The sequence below is a fragment of the Balaenoptera acutorostrata genome, chromosome 12 (genome assembly GCF_949987535.1).
Source record: "Balaenoptera acutorostrata chromosome 12, mBalAcu1.1, whole genome shotgun sequence".
Taxonomy (NCBI): domain Eukaryota; kingdom Metazoa; phylum Chordata; class Mammalia; order Artiodactyla; family Balaenopteridae; genus Balaenoptera; species Balaenoptera acutorostrata.
Window position 1 is genome coordinate 87,499,649 of NC_080075.1, and position 17,734 is coordinate 87,517,382.

Consider the following 17,734-nt stretch of genomic DNA (forward strand, 5'->3'; position numbering starts at 1 on the left):
CTAAATAAGGAAACCAAGGAGATGAATTATTAGCCCAAGGAGAATTAAATTTCAGAGTTAGAATTCAGACTGCCCAATCTTTCCCTTCCTTAATTTAAACCTCCTTGTAAAATCCAAAATATCCAAGGTTGTCTCCTAGTGCACACAGATAGTCAGCAGAAGCATCATTATACGAGAGGCCCAGCTTACCTCAGAAGATCCGCAAGAGTGATTGTCTCCCTCTGCCAAAGCAATGACAGGTAGCAGAAAGCTAGCGTCCGTGGCACAGTCATCTTCACAATTCCCTTCTCCTTTCGCAGTGAATACTCAACTCCGTCAAGAGATCCGGAACAGACAGATGCAGTTTCTAAAAGGACAAAGGGAGATTTTTAAAAGTACAAGCAACTATTTTGGACAACAAAGAAGAAAAACAGCAAAATCCAAAGAGGTATTTTAAATATCTTTAGATTACTGATATAATCTTTACAAAGAACAATTTGGCAATAAAGAGCAATAACGATTCAGAAGAAAATTGGCCAAAAAGGTAACTGCTGGTTCTTTGTGGGAGTTGGATGAGCTGAGATTCCAAGGAGGGATTTGTCTTGTTTGAATTTTTGTATAGTTAACAGGAACAATTTTTCAAATAAATAAAAGGACAAACAATTACAAAGCAAAAAATGTGTAATTCCTTTGAGTCACGCCTCAACTCACACTCACCTGTTCCCTTCTCTGAGAGGCTCTCCAAACACTACCTAAGGCAGCACCCCCTCCCACTCCCATCCTGCAGGCATCCTCCCCCACGGGGCATTATTCCACCCTCAACTCATTCATTCCACAAATACTTATCCACCTCATTCTTTGTGCCACTCTTCTAGGTCTGGGGAAATGACAGTGTACAGTCTCTCATCTCTCCTAAAACCTACATACTGGTAGTGAGAGACAGTAAATAAACACCCACACACACACAAAAATTTGCAGACAGTGGTTAAGCACAACACAGAAGAATAGCACTGGAGGGGCATACAAAATGATGGGAAGGGAAGAGACGTGTGCTATTTTACACGGGTGGTCAGAGAAGCCTCTTTGGGAAAGTGACATCTGAGCAGAGACCTGAATGAAATCAGAGAATAAGTCTTAAGGATCTGGAGAGGAACACCAAGTACATTAGCAGAGTCAACCTGAAGGAACATCAAGGAAGCCAGTGTGGCGAGAGCACCATGGGTGAGGGGAAAGTGTTAAGACATGACAGGAGAGAGTAAGAAACCATATTGCTAAAGGGCTTTGTCAGTCACGATTTGTACTTTAGATTTTCTTCTAAGTACGTAAGAAGTTTCTGGAGAGTTTTAAACAGAAGAGCTACATGATCTCATTTATGGTTTTAAAAGGTTCCTCTGGCTGCTATGAAGAGTGGAGCTGGGGAGGGCACATGGGAGACCACGATTCCAGGTCGACAATGACGGGCACTTGTACTGGAGTGGCGACCCTACAGATGGTGAGAAGTGGCTGGATTCCGGACATATTTTGAAAGCAGAGTCAAAAGGATTTACTGATGGACTGGATGTGAAGTATGAGAAAAAAAGAGAAAACAAGTAGGATTCTAAGGGTTTGGGACTGAGCAACAAGGAGAATGGAGATGCCAGTTACTGAGACAAGGAAGATGGCAGAAGATCAGGTTTGACAAGAGAAATCAAGATATCAGAATTGCACAAGTATAAGATTTTATTAAGCATACAAACAGAAATGTCGAGTAGGTAGCTGAATATACAAAATCCTATAGTTGAGAGGATGGGCAAGAGATAGGAATTTTAGGGTTGTCAGGATATAACTGGTGTTTAAAGTAAGGAGTGAGGGTAGATTAAAAAAGCAGGATGAGGAATGACCCTGAGAAACTCCAAGCTTTCTTGGGCAAAAACTCTCCAAATTATCCCTCAAAATCCCCTTTCCCAAATCCTGTAAATCCTTTCTTCATTGCATTTATCAGGAACTGAACTTTCCTTTTTCATGGTTGCATTTATTGTCAGCTCCTCCCAGCACACTCTAAGCAGCCTGAGGACAGTCTTGCTCACCACTGCGTCCCCAGAGCACAGAACAGTCTCTAGCACGGAAGAGGAACCCAATAAATATTTGGTGACAAACGGTCTAGCAGTTCTACCTCTCAGATTTCATCCTAGTGAAATGATTTTAAAAACATGCAAAGATTCTGGGTCAAGGCATGTTGTGGCAACACTGTTTATAATAAGACAAAAATTTCAAACAACCAAGTGACTGGAATAGAAATGTAATTAAATAACTCCATGCAAGGGAGCAGTGCATAACAATTTACACAATGCTTTAGATCAGTGGTTCTCAAGGTACAGTCCCTGGAGCAGGTATATTAGCATCACCTGAGAACTTACTAGAGCTGCAAATTATCGAACCTACCAGCCTGTGGTTTAACAAGCCCTCCAGGTGATTCTGGTGGATGCTAAAGTTTGAAGACTACTGTTTTATAGGAATATACAAGGACACAGATTCCCATAAAATATTACGTTAAAACTTTCTATATATATCATATATATAACTACATGTAGGGACTTCCAGTTAAGATGGCAGATTGAAAACATACGTTAGGCTCTGTTCTGTCCCACTTCAATTATAAAGAAATTTTCAAAAGCTATAAATACAAGAACAAATAACATGGAAAAGGAGACAACAGCAATAAAATTTTAAAAGCTGGAAAGCAAATGGATGGATGATTATTGCCTTAGCAGTGCTGAGAAAGCTGGATTCACAGCCAGCAGTAGGGAAAGCCAGAAATCAATCTAATTTTCCCCTGGGGACCTCTAAAGAAAGCTCAGGAATCGGTTAAACCAGGTACCCCTGGAAACTGAGTGAAGTAGGACTAATACTGGGAGGATAGCTTGAAAGTCCGATTAAGAAGAAGTTAGGCACCCAGACTTCTCCCCAAACTCCATGCGGCCAAATGACTGCTCCCCAATCTTGCCAGAAAATTGGAAGTTTCTCCTCTAGAGAGTAAAACAAAGGGCTCTCTGGGATAGGGAGTCAGTCACATACACAGTTGAAGTACGGGTATCTTACTGAAAACAGGAGGATTAAGAGAACGTTTACATATTGAGTATAGAGACAACCCCCTCCTCCCCTGAGGCCTTTTTCCCACCCAGTTCCCAGAACAGTCAGGGTTACAACCTCCAAATGGAAAATCTGATTAGCTAAGGGGGGAAAAAATTAAAGATGACAATGCTGAAGGTTCACTAAGAAAATAAACCAAAAAAAAAAAAAGAAAATAAACCAGAGCAGAGCTGACAAGATCAACCACGGGTACAAAGTTTCAATCAACTTTTCAATCTCCATTCTTAAACAGGACTAGCCATTTTAGGCTCGGTAAACACTTGAAGAAATCCTCTAATATAAAAAGGCAAGGCCAAAACAAATTTTCAGATCAGTGGGAAATAATATTAATATCCTCAGCAAAATAAGAAAAGATGCTCCACAAAAATGAGGGAGTGAACCAAGAGGGAAGATGAAGTGAGATCAAGGAAATAAGAAATTTAGCAAAAGAGAGGTGACAGAATCCTTGGAATGGTGGTAAAGAGATCCCAAAGACAGCTGGGACACAGGTCTAGAAATACATCATTCTAGATCAGAGTAGCTCAGAAGCTCCAGAAAGTCTATTACAGAAGATGAAATTGACAGAATATCTAAGGAATTGAGAGATTTTCAGAACTGAGGGGAAGTGTGGAGATACATTAGTAATAAATTATAGATTAGTAATAAATAAATAGAAAACTAAACAAATAACAAGACAATTATCAACTCTGGAAAAACCGAAAGATATGCAGAAAAAGTAATCATAGTAAGCTATGTGGTTCAGTTCTGAATAGCATTTATACACTTACAATTTAAGCACCAAAACTTGATCCAGTAAAAAATTATATTGGAAAGATAGAGAATGAGAAATTCATAATTGTGTGTTGGTAACTACATGGGGAGGGGGGCAGTGAAGGATGAGCCAAAGAGCTAAGGCTTCATCTTCCATAGTGGGAATTTAATTGCTAATGTCCAAAACCGGAAATCAAGATGTAGTACTAGAAGCATGCGATAGAGATACGCAGGTTGCAAAAGAGTTGAAAATGAATGCCTCTTGGAAACAGGACATTTCGGGGAGACAATGAACTGCAATTTATTTTTATTTGTTATTTTTGTAATTTATTATAACAAGTCATAAATTTATTTGAATTAACATGCATGTAGAATTCTGATTAAAAAAATTTAAAGAATGAAGAAATAGCTCACATTTTTGCAAAACAAAATAATAAAACTCTTTCCCTTTCTCTTTATATATACATGAATAAAATACCTGAGCTGGGACGAAGTGACAGAGTGGCATGGACATATATACACTACCAAATGTAAAATGGATGGCTAGTGGGAAGCTGCTACATAGCACAGGGAGATCAGCTCGATGCGTGGTGACCACCTAGAGGGGTGGGATAGGGAGGATGGGAGTGAGGCCCAGAGGGAGGGGATATGGGGATATATGTATACTTATAGCTGATTCACTTTGTTGTACAACAGAAACTAACACAACATTGTAAAGCAATTATACTCCAATTAAAAAAAAAACAAACCTTTTGGAGTATAGTAGAATACAGTGGCAGTGGTTATTCTGGGGTGATACAATAACTGGTGATTTTATTTTCTTTATGAATATCTGCATTTTTTTGGCCGCACCTCGCAGCTTGTGGGATCTTAGTCCCCCGACCAGGAATTGAACCCGGACCTCGGCAGTGAAAGTCCTAACCACTAGACCGCCAGGGAATTTCCATGAATATCTCCATTATATAGTTTTGTAATAAGAGTTGTTTTAATAGTTACACTTAATGTAAAAATGAAAATAAGGCTCTAAGGATCATCATTTACTAAAAAACAAACATGCAAACAAAAACCCCTAACATAGGTAAATAATCACGATGCTTTATTTAAAAGGCTTGGATGGGGGTACTTCCCTGGTGGTCCAGTGGGTAAGACTCTGCACGCCCAATGCAGGGGGCCTGGGTTTGATCCCCGGTCAGGGAACTAGATCCTGCACGCATGCCACAACTGAGAGTCTGCATGCCGCAACGAAGATTCTGCGTGCTGCAACTAAGACCCAGCACAGCCAAAATAAGCAAACAAACAAACAAACCAAATAAATAAATATATTTTTTAAATAAATAAAAGGCTTGGATGGTTTAGAGTCCTAGTCCTCTGGGACTATCTGAGCCAGGCTTGCCTGAAAGCATGGAGAAGGAAACGCCAGAGATTCCATGCTGCCCAATTAGCCTATGATTCTAACTTCTTTGGACACAAAATGTAACTTAACTGATATCTGTGTCACTGTGCAGTCCAACAAGAAATGTAGATAAGCTGAAGAAAACAAAACAAAACAAAACAAATGGGGATATGCTGATAATAGGAATGTTTAATATTTGGAGGGCAAGGGGCTTGCAAAGAAGCACTCCATACTTCTGATGTGTTTTGTTGAAAATTTTATATAACCATGCTTAATGCAGATTTCAACAATCCCTAACACCAGAGGTTTTGGAAGCTATCTCTCAAAGAACTCTATCAGCACACACCAAGATTCTAGCAATCTATAATAAATTCTTGGTCTGTTCTTTGAGCTCTGTTTTCTACCACTTTTTTTTTTTTTTTAAAGGAGTGTGGAAACAACTAAAATCATGAATGAATGCTTTCAGGAGGTCTATATCTGTAACCTTAAATATATTCCTTACCTACTTTAAATTATGGAATTAAATCAGAAGGTAAGACACCTGTATACACACACATAATATGGTACGTTTTATTCAGCCTGCTATGCTGAGAAACTGGGCGACTTATCTTTGACTCTTGTCTATCTTACCTTATGGCTAAGTTCTGTCATTTCTCTGCTGCAACTTTTCTCCGAAAATTCTGAGCCCACACCTATCTTTATGGAGCTAGCATCCTTTCTGGATCTACTTACTGTTTAGCTCCCTTTAAAAATCACACCAAAAAACTCATGTAGAGACGATGTACCTTTTTAAAAACTGCACTCAGATTTCATTTAGTTTACCTTTCTCCTTGCCATATGATTCAACAAGTCATTCTTCCTTGCTAGGCCAAGTTTCCCTCCTTGGAATATGAAGAGATTAGACTATTTTTAAGATGCATTGCCAGCTTTAAAATTCTAGGTAGTTTGATTCTCATCTTACCTGATTGTGACGCTTTGATGATGGGGAGAGGCTTCTGAGCGTGGACCTCCGGCTGAGATTCCGCTCCGCTTTCAACAAACGAAGGACAGCTCAAGTCACTCAGCAGCTCAGGCTCACTGTCCCAGTCTGAATGACTTGGATTATCTTCTAATACCTATTTTGTAAAATAATATAAATTGTGACTTTACAGGAATTTACAACATAATTAACTTCCGCAAACTTAAACAATTCCTGAGCATCACAAACACCAGAGGAGGAGCCCCCCTAGACAGCTGCAGCCGCCTGCCCAGTCCGAGGCCGAAAGACCCTGACTTCCGCACGTAGCTCCCCAGCACCTCCCGGCAATGCTTCTTGGAGAAGGGCTTCAAACGAGCGTGAGCAAGGAAGCAGGCAGACGTGTCAGGCCTCCTTCTCTCTGTAACTAACACCTCTCTTGCAGCTCTAGTATCAACACCAATAAAAACATCAAGTGTCAATAATGAGTCCAGGCACACTAAGGCTTGACAAGGATATACTATCTCTTACCCTTGTTTAATTTTTCACACACGTATTGTTGAAATGGTGGTCAGAGTGTCCCTAAGAAAGGTCAGCTGGCTGGCTACCTAAAGGCCTCACTGACCGACATTACCTTGGGGAACAGATCACAGTCAACAAGCCATGCTCTCAACCATGCAGGCCAAGAAACTTGATCTTATTATGAGGAGATAAAGCTCATATTAAAGAAACTCACAAGAGAATGAGACAAAAAAATCAGGGACAGGATAATGCTTGTGTCTTCTGTCAAGCACATCCCCTCCGACAGGCGAGCCCACGAGGGGCCAGGCAACCATAAAGCTGGCTGATAAGCGGAGACTCTGAGAAAACCGAAGCAATCCTGAGGAAACTTCCACGGGCTCCCGCAGGCAACCATCTGCGGGCAGCTCCACCACGCACTCTGCCCTCTGTCGGATTCTTCTGGTGTGCTGTCCACGCTCCCCTCTAAAGCCAGTGTCTCCCTTTGTGCACTCGATCACACCCCCTTTCTACTCAAAGATTATCACTCCCTTCTATTCCTTCTCCATCAAGAATTTCTTCTTTCTCCTGTATCATTCCTATCAGTGCACCATCATGAATTCCGCTTGAAGAAAAAAATTCCCCTTGACTCCAGCTACAACGCGATCTCTCTGTACTTCTTCGCAGCGAAATGCCCAGAGAGAGCTGTCCAGACCTGCTGTCTGCAGTTCCTCTCCTCTCAGTGCCCCGTTCCAGCCGAGGTTTCGATCCCACTGCTCCGCTCTTCGACTGTCAGCCCTCTCCCTTCCCGACCTGGAGGCAGCACTTCTCCCAGTGGATCACGCCCCTCCTCGTGAAACACTCTGTCCCTTGGTTTCCAGAATGCCCCCTTCACTCCCTAGGCTTTCCTCCCACCTCACCAGTGGCTCCTCAGACTTCTTTGCTGATTCCTCCCTCTTTTATCCCAGACACCTTAACCCTGGAGTGGCCCAGAGCTCAGTTCTTGGTCCTCTTCTCTGTCTTCACTCCTCAGGGATGTCATCTGGTCTTGTGGTTTTAAATACCATTTACTACATATATTGCTTTCAATTCTAAAATGCACTCCCATGTCTCCACATTTTAACATCCCTGAAATCAGGATGTATCTTACAATCAGTGGCATGTCATGATTTAATCTGCAGCATTATCTTTTCTTGGAAGTACTTAAAATAATGGTGCATCTTACAAACAATGGCATTTTAGATTTGATTATAGTGTAAGCTGCCAGCTTCTAAATTTACATCTCCAGCCCAGACCTCTCCTCTGAGCTGAAGATTTGTATATCTGAGGACTTGACATCTCCTCTTGGATGTCCAAAAGCTGTCTCAAACTTACGCCCAAAACTGAACTATCATTATTCCTGCTCCACCTGCTACTTCTTTTCTTTTTTCTTTCTTTCTTTATTTAATTTATTTTTGGCTGTGTTGGGTCTTCATTGCTACGCACGGGCTTTCTCTAGTTGCGGCGAGCGGGGGCCACTCCTCGTTGCAGTGCGCGGGCCTCTCGTTGCGGTGACCTCTCTCGTTGCGGAGCACAGGCCCTAGGCAGGCAGGCTTCAGCAGTTGCGGCACGCAGGCTCAGTAGTTGTGGCTCGCGGGCTCTAGAGCACAGGCTCAGCAGCTGTGGCACACGGGCTTAGTTGCTCCACGGCATGTGGGATCTTCCCGGACCAGGGCTTGAACCCATGACCCCTGCATTGGCAGGCGGATTCTTAACCACTGCGCCACCAGGGAAGCCCCCACCTGCTATTTCTAAACTTCTCGTTCTTAGGACCTATTTCTTTCACTGCTGGGTCACTAAATTCTGCATGTGGAACCTACGAGACCCCAACCAAACAAGGAAACACTGGGCCAAGTTTCTAAGCTCTTAACAAAAGTCTGTCAAATAGATTCAGAATCTCTTCCCAGCCCTGGAGAGTAAGTATCACACATAAAACACATCAACGCTTACCAAACCCACGTTTCTCAGCAGTGGAATCCTCCCCTGCCCCAGATAAAATGACCCATGGCACACTTACAAAGCACTAATAGCAAACTGCTAAAAAATCTAACTGCTTTGATGGATGGGGGTGGGGTGGTGAAACACCCAGATGATAACTGAGCTGAATCTTGAAACACCAAGTAAAGGAAGTAGGTGCTCCAAGCAGAAAGAATAATATATGCAAAAAAGTTTTTAATAGTACAATGGTAGAAACTCCTTAAGCTTCTATTTAGAAACTTAACCACAAATTTCAGATGTCAATGTCTTACTTGGGGTCAATGTCTAGATCAGTGACCCTGTCCTTCTGGACTATAAAGGAAACCTCTTCACTGAAAATCCTCTGACAGGCATCATAAACCCAGGTAAGGTTGAACCTCATCTTCATCTCTACCTTTCGCTAGACATGTTTTCTGGTCCCACTTTTCAGAATTGTGACTTACCGTAGTTTTCCTTCTACTGGTATAAACTGGGTTTTTGCAGTATGCCTGCTTGCTCTTCTGAAGGTAGCGCTTCCAAAAGTTATGTAAGACTTCATTCTAAGGTAGAAGGGAAACGCGCGGTGCTTCAGGTTATGATGAAAAACATACTGGCATATCTACACCACAGAATCTCTACTCTCCTGTACTTTACGTGCTGCTTCCATCTAAACGTATCCTTACCTTTCTTACCTAAATTTCCTTTAGAAGAATGATCATTTCAACGTCAGGTATACGGGAAGCATGGAATAAATTCTTCTTAATCTTAGATTTTAGTTCCTTAAAGTCACCTAGTTGAATCCCTTCCTTTGACAAGTTAAGCAAATTAAGATTCAGAGAAAGAAAGCAACTTACATGTGACTACACTTCCAGTTAGGGGCAAAGCTGCTACTGGGTCCAGTGACCTACTGACACCCCTCCCTCTCACTGCCCCCACCCTCGTCCACGTGAAAGTAAAACAAAACAAACAAACAAAACCATTTTTCCATTTATTCATCACCTGCTAGGTACAAGGCATCCATAAGCTTTAACACAATCCTGCAAGATAGCTATTATCTCTTATTTTACCACTGAAGAAACTGAGTAACTTTGCCAAAATGACCCAGCCAATAAGTAGAAGAGCCGTGAATGGGATGTGGAGTCGGTCCTGACTCCCGAGCCTGTGTTCTGGCTGTACCATTTAACCGCTCAGGTCTAAACAGTTATACTCGTTGGTGAATTTCAGAGAAAGTGTTTTCAGGATCAATCCCGATGAAGCAGGTAGAAGGCTACACAGGTGTAAACCCTACTGAAGCTATCTGGTGTAACTAACAGAAACCACTTATTGAAAAACACTTATACGTAGGATGACTATGCAAGGAGAAACCAGGTTCACAGAGCCCAGACCACCAGTAACCTTGCCTAACGCGATGACTGCCACGGGTAAGGCTCAGGGTCCACGTAGGCCACGCACTGGCCCCCGGGTCATCCTGCCAGCCTGCCGCAGACACTGGTTTGAATGGCAAAGGCTACTTTACGGATCTCTTCTTGGTGACTTCAGGAGACATTGATCTTTCTCCCTTTTCTTTTGGCTCTTATTTGCATTTATGAGCATATTGCTATATACTGTCGTGTTTACTCACTCCACATATGCATGAAACCCTCTCTCCAGCTAAGCTGAATCCAGCAGCACCAGTGTCATCTGGAAACTTGTTAGAACTGAAAATCCTTGGGCCCTACTCCAGACCTACTTAATCAGAAACCCTGGAATGAGGTCAAGCAATCTGTGTTTTAACAAGCCTTTTAGGTGATTCTGATACACACGCACTCAAGTTTAAAAACCACTGGTTTAATGTATCGCTCCACAAAGCGCATTCTCTGGAACTCAAGCCCCGATGGCTGCTACCCACACACACACATGCCAAAGGACTTTGCTCTCAAACTGTGAATACTGCACACTACATCCCCTAGGAAATTTAAAAGCACATTAACACATAAAAGGCACCAGTAAGTGGGCAAAGTTATTTGTTTTGCTTTAACCCAGTGTTTCCTAAATACCTGAAGACTAAAACCTTATTTTCTTTTGGATGTATTGCTTGCATCCAAATAAATGATTCTTTCATTAGGCCTAATGTTATTACTGAGAGCCCTCCTTAGTATCACTCTAAATCTACTGTTCTTCAAACAACAAAATGTAAAGCTAACATCTAGGCACAAACGGACTTACCTTTAACTCTGGGCCTACTCCAAGGGTCTGTAAGGCTTTTGCTTGTTGATAAAGTATGTGCTGAAAACCTTCGCACACATACCAATCCCAGCCTTTCTCTAAATGACAAATGACAGGTTTCAGACATTTGCATTCCTAACTTACTAAATGTAATGTTGCTACATAGTTACAATTGTGTTTTATACACTTCAACTGGAATTTTTTCGTACCCCTGAGTAGAGTTTCCATTCTTATACTCTCTTGTTTCCCATCTGGCAAATCTGTACATAAATGCTAAAGCTAAACATCATTTTAATAATTTATCAGATTTTAAATATTTTTAATTATCTGTAATTTTTCTGAAATGTTAATGTCAGAGACAGAAAAATGAATAGTCACCACATTAAAAAAATGAAATAAGTTTTATAAATGTATACTGCACTGAACAATGCCCAGCAGAATCCTAAATGAAAGGATCCTCAACACTCAGCCACTGCTTCTATGACTCCTCTGTTCCAACTCATATGGAAAGGGAACAATGAGTATTTGGAGAATGAATGAACAAAAGTGAAGATGAGAAGCTCCAAGATCGCAGGAAAGGATAATAAAAATATACAAAGAAAATAAACTGCTCAACGGCATTCTCCCTTTCTCAAGATGGTTCTAGGTTCTGGGGTGAAACTGAAAGCAAGGAAACTAAGATTTATTGAGCTCAGCCTAGTTACCAGGTATTTTAAGTAGGTTATTTTCTTCCAACCTCAAAACAACCTTGAGAGATTGTGACGAGAACTGCCACTACAATGGACAAAGCTACACGTTTAAATAAAACTACCAGTTGAAGAGAATGTTAAAATCTGTTAAGACCCTTATGTTTTACCTCTCCCTACTGTACAAATACTGTAACTCTTTGAAAAATATGTTATGAGTGCACAGCTTCTGAAGTCTGTTACCATGACTCCAAGAGGCTCTCTCCCCTCAGAATGTCACAGGACTCCTATGCCCCTCCCTTACCTCAAATGTCACAAGGCCTCCCCACCCCTGCTGACTAACGCACTTTCTGGAAAGGGTCTTAGCTTGTATAGAGTAAAATAGGAAGCCTGTAATTTTGACGCTTTCCAAAGGTGAGGGAGTTTAAACTCTCCAAGCTCTATCCATGTGTGCTCTCTCCTTCCTGCACACCGCTCTGACAAACTGATAAAGTCGTATTTTAAATTCTCAGTCTGGGTTCCTATTCTATATAATAAATGGTATTACATTCTCACTTTACAGATGAAGAAACAACTAAGGACAAAGAGGTTGAATATAAGACTCAACATTTAATTTGAAGCACCTGACGTTCCCTCAGCAATTTAAGTTTAAAATATACAGTTTTAACTATTAGATAGGTCAAGTCCAAATTAATCAGGTTTTACTCTAATAAAATTTAATTAAAATTAATCAGGTTTAGCCTAATAAAAATAGTCACTACTAAAGGTTAAACAGGAACATGAGTTGGCATTTAGGAAGTCTCTCCGTTATTCATCTAAGAACAGCAATGTATTTCACTAACATTTATATATATAATACATTTCATGTGTGTATCCTTAAAGCTACCTCAGATAGAAGAGTCCACCATTACCATTAGCCTAGTTTCAAACCTGAGAATCTGGCCCTAGGCAATTAGTCACAGAAATAAAAAGCATCAGCTAAACTTAACCTCAGATTCTTCTCAATAATGGTTAATTATTATGTACTCACTGGATTAATGAAATAGATTACCTTTCAAAGCACACCCATCCTGAGGTTATTTTAAGGGAAAATAATTTTCCCTATTTTAAAAGGGTGTGTTCAAAATTCAGTGTGAGAAATGGATTTCTGAAAGCTGAATATCATGTTTAACTTGCCTAACCTGACAACTCCACAGCTGATTCATTTCAGAAAATAAGCATTTTTCTTTAAAAGCACAGAAAATCATATAATAGATAACAGATATAAAACAGAAAAACATATACCAACAGACAAAAAGAAATATGCTACCTTTGCTATTATTATTTTTTGCATAATAGTTGCTCCACTGAAAAATCAAGTCATTAACAATAAGCAGAATAAAAAATGGACATGTTTTAAGACATGTGCTTCCAATTTTACCATCAATAATTATCCACTGTAATTCTACTTTGGATTACCTGCTTAAAATTCTGGCAACTTCTTTAGAATCTATTTAAAATTCCATTCCACATCCCCAAGTAATGAAAGTGAAAACATGATTGAAAAATGCTAAGCACATATGACGAAAGAGCTTACCAAGTTTTCGTTTTCTTTTAAGTCCCCGGTTGATGGCTTGTATTTTAGTATTAGGAATAGCCCCAGTGTTTATAACTTCCCTAGATCTCTGCAGGAAATAGAAGCAGACCATTAAAAAGACCATAAAAAGATAGTTTTACATCTCCTTAAATATACTGCCAAGCATGCTCTGGGATGTATAATGAACCAGACTGTGAGTGCCAGGACCAATGATGGTAATATTTTGGGAAAATTAGATAAAGTGTAACATTCTGGTTAGCCTTTTTATTGCTTTCTGATTCAAAATTTCTCAGTACCTAAAACTGTGCCAGGAATACAGTAAACACTAAATAAATGTATGTCAAATGAATAAACTTTTATTTTAAATCAATTTTTAATTGTTTGAAACCAATTGTAAAGTCAAATTTATTCACTTTTTTCTCTATCCAAAACATACTTTGAAATTAAAATAACTTCTGTATTCACTGTAGTCAGCAATGCCTAAGCTACATACAGATTAGTTTCATCCTACTTTTCTGTGTGTCTGAATAATACTCTAAAACAGCTTTATTTATGAAATTATAAAAGTGCTACTTTTATTTTTAATCAAACCTATAGGATTTTAGAATGACTAAATGCTGAGTACAGTTCATCCCAAAGTCTTCAATTCCAAGTCCTCTCAAGGGCTGGTACCTAAGATTCTGGTTCTCTCACAACCAAAATATAAAAGAATTAGGTCTAAATGATGGGGAAAAGGTGAAGATTTTTAACCAACAGGGAACATTTATATATTTGTCCAAATTTAGAGATTTGGAATGAAATTTATCTTCAACTTTCATTAAGAACAAAAGAAATGTCTCTAACAGGATCTTTGGAATACATCCTCTCCTGTTAAAGAAACCACATTCAAAGCAGTTCTGGTGGACTGGGTTGGCCACACTGAGAAAATAAGACACGTGAGAATACACACCGAAGCAGTTACCCAGCAAAAACAGGTAAAACCTATAAAGAGTAGGCAAGGAAAAAAAAAAAAAGGCTTAAAATCTGGATTAGACAAAATGTGAAATAACTAAAAGCTAGAAAAAGCTACATATACAAACTGAAGCTGTAACTAATTAAATTACTGAATAGTTATATTGTGGAATATTTATACAGTCAGTTAACACGTCCACAAATGTTTAGAATAACACAGGACAATATTTATTAAGAAAGAAGATTCAGTGGTACTCACCCACGTCCCCTTTCCCTTCTCATATACAGAAAAAAAAAAAGACTAAATGGAAGCTATCGAAAGAAATGTTGTATGTTGAGATCACTGATAATTTTAGCTTTCATCTTCATAATTTCTAAATTGTCTACAATAAATCTGCTCTTATGATCATAAAAATCTATTAAACTCACACAATTCTAGCATACACCTTTATTAAATAGCCACAAAATACTTCCGAGAATGTCTATAATATAAATTGGCCAGATTTAAGACCTGAAAATTTTTTTCCTGTATAAAATCAATCAAGATAACATTCTAATTCCTTTATCAGTTCAGAAGGCCTTCTTCCAGACGGTGGAGTATCTAAAACATGAGAATTATATACAGAGTAAGTTGAAGGGCAATGAAAGGAGCAGAAAAACACGGAAAGTTGTGCCACAGCTTCCACTCTTTGCAGGAGCAAACCACCGTCTCATCGGCCGTCCCCCACCCACTGGATTTCCACACCGCCACGCCACACCCCCGCTCTCCAGGAAGGACTGATCGTGTCACACTCTATATGAAGACAATAAAGCCAAGAGAAACCACTGAAGTTGTGCAACACAGAGCTCTGCCTATCACATGGGAGGCACTGAGACAGGTTCTGCATCTGTTGAAAGATGGTGCCCACCCTCAAGAATGCTACATTCTTGACAAGTTGTTCCATACAGGCTGATATCTTTCAGATGTGGAAACAGTGGTATTAGGGGCTTTCAAGTTAAAAAACGACTGCAGCAGATTTTATCAGACAGAAACAAACAGAAACATTATCAAAGACAGAAATAAAAGGAAGCAATTAGTTAACATAGTTTAATTTCTCCGAAAATGGTATATGCTGACTTCATCTGCTAACGATAAACAGTCCATTTAGACACATCTTCCTTCACCATGTTTACATTTGCACTGCTGGTACAAAAGCAAAAACTATTAATGCCTCAATATACATCAAAGCAAACTGCACACATTTAAAGTGTACAAGCTGATGTGTGAGTATGTGTGTACACCCACGAGACCATCACCACAAACAAGGTAATGAACATATCCATCACCTCAACAATTTCATCGAGTGAGTACGTATCTTCTTAATACTCTGTGTGACCAAATGGGAAGCAGACTGAAGAACAAAGACTGTCTCAAGGAAAAGCTCTTGGGTGACTGAGTTGCAAGCTAAATTAACCGCTTTTCTCAAGAAAACAATTTTTACTTCATACATTTTGTCCAGGCTTTTAGTTGTTTAAGGTGGGCTCCTGTTACTCCATCCTGGCCAGAAGAAGTTCACACAGTTACTTATATTTGTCCCAAATTTACCTTTCTTATATAGGCCTATACGGCAAAGGTAGTATATCTGTTCCTTCCTGGCTCTGTAGACTTTGAGCAAATCCTTTTCCAGAGAGCAGAGTCCTGGTACGTTTAGCCTGTCCCATAGCAGGCTATCCACACCCTTGATTATTTTGGTTATACTGCCCTGAAGGTGTGGTAACCAGGAGAGGACCTAGCACTCCCAGTGTGAAGGTAGCCTCATTTACCAAGGTTCCACAGGACAGTAGGCCAACCTCTACCTTAAGAGACAGGTGTGGTGGAATAAAATGACCACTGGCATCGGAAGCCTGAGGTTCAAGTCCTGGCTCAGCACTCTATCCATGTGACTATGGCAAACTCACTCAACTGATGAGTCTTGCTTGCCCCATCTACAGATAGGTGTAATAGTATACATATCTCACAGGTTGTTATGAGGAGGGGATGAATTAATGGATGAGAAAACACTCTGTAATGTGTAAGGCACTGTACAAAGATATAATGACGATGAAGCACATTTCTCATACTCCCAATAGTCTAACATTCCGTCTTCCAAACCTCTAAGCTACCACAATACATTAAAAACTCTTAAATAAGTGGTAACTAATAATAAATGCATCATCTTGTAAGTGCAATTTTAATTATTTCCCCTTATATACATACTACACAGTCTGAATCAGGAAAACATTTATATATGTGGCCCAACATAATTTCAAAAGCTCATCCTAAATCTACCTTACAAAGTCTTCAACCCTTGTGTAAGCATTTGAGGACCGCTTACATTCTTCATATTTGGACATTGCCTGAGTAATAAAAATAGATCAGTTTTGGGGGGACCTATGCCACACATTAGGCTGAAACTGCAACTTTTAAAGCACAAGCAAATTCATAAATGAGGTCTGTTACTTACTTCTGTAACATTGTGGCAAGAAGTGCAATAATATTTGCCTTCATCAGTGAGACCCCAAGAGACAGCAGCACACTGAGAACAGCGGTCTTTGAACTCTTTCTGTAGGACAAAAGGAAAACCACATTCAATACATTGTACCTAAACCCTGCAGTTCTACTTAGAGGGTTCCCTACAATTTTACTCTATACATAAAGAATCACTGAGAATAGAAAATATACCAGAGGGATTATCTATAAACAAGAAGAACAGTTCAGTCTGAGCCATTTGAAACTGAATTAAACTATTAAAGAAATGTTTCTAAAATATGCAGTGTGTGAGGGTGAAAAAAAAAAAAAGACAAAGAAGACAAGGTGGTAGGGGTAAAGTGGGGGAAAAAAAGGTGAGTAAATAAAACTCCTTGAACATGCTGTGAGGAAAAAGATGATAAGATTCAAGTATAGAGAAGACTTAAAAAATAGAAATAGCATACCATTTGGAACTTCCTCCAGGACACTAAGAACACATACCCTCCACAAAGGAACCAGAGTTTTATTAGGGTTGTTTCAAGTTTCGATTTGTTCACTCAGCAATATAAGGAGTACCAACTATGTATGTACTACGCACTTAACTAGGTGCTGGGGATTTGAGGGTGAGCAAAACAGACAAGATCCCTACTCATAACTATACATGCTAATGGTGAGTTCTAATTGCTAATTTCATTAACCTAGCATCTACAGACGTTAACCCTCATTCAGTAGACATTTATTGAGCATCTACAATGAGTAAGGCCTTCTATCACCATAATGCTTCTGTACATACATAGACTGGCACCAAATTATCCATTCGCAACTCTCTGCTGCGAGAAATCTTACTATCGTTGATCTAATTACCAACTATTCCTCTAACGCCATCAAAGAGTGGCGTTTTATGAAGTGGGTCAAAATGCATGCCAAATCTATTTCGACAAGTTGGTCAAGTTTTCAGTGACCCCATGTGGATAACTATCGTAATCTTGGAGTGTCCCCAAACGCGAATTTGGAATTCCTGCACAGGCCATGGCTAAGATTCGCAGAGACACCGGCAGGGGTTACTTGGGGGCATTCTGGTTCCAAGCCCGGTCTCCCTCGCCCAACCTCCAGCATCAAAGGGAACTTC

At 39.9% G+C, this 17,734-nt stretch overlaps 1 protein-coding gene across 3 annotated transcripts in view; it reads right to left on the bottom strand.

The window, feature by feature from the left end:
- The window catches only part of TAF1B (TATA-box binding protein associated factor, RNA polymerase I subunit B), a 57,552-nt gene that overhangs the window by 39,375 nt on the left and 443 nt on the right, over window positions 1–17,734 (bottom strand). For all 3 annotated transcript variants that reach the window (XR_009009871.1, XM_057557917.1, XM_057557916.1), the window contains exons 2-7: window positions 16,601–16,699; window positions 13,167–13,254; window positions 10,905–11,002; window positions 9,164–9,259; window positions 6,213–6,366; window positions 190–346 (exon numbers count right to left, since the gene is read on the bottom strand). Coding sequence is in view for 2 of the 3 variants with exons in the window: in XM_057557917.1 (XP_057413900.1) it covers window positions 190–346; window positions 6,213–6,366; window positions 9,164–9,259; window positions 10,905–11,002; window positions 13,167–13,254; window positions 16,601–16,699 (692 nt within the window). In the remaining variant the exon portion in view is untranslated. The remainder of the gene's footprint in view (window positions 1–189; window positions 347–6,212; window positions 6,367–9,163; window positions 9,260–10,904; window positions 11,003–13,166; window positions 13,255–16,600; window positions 16,700–17,734) is intronic.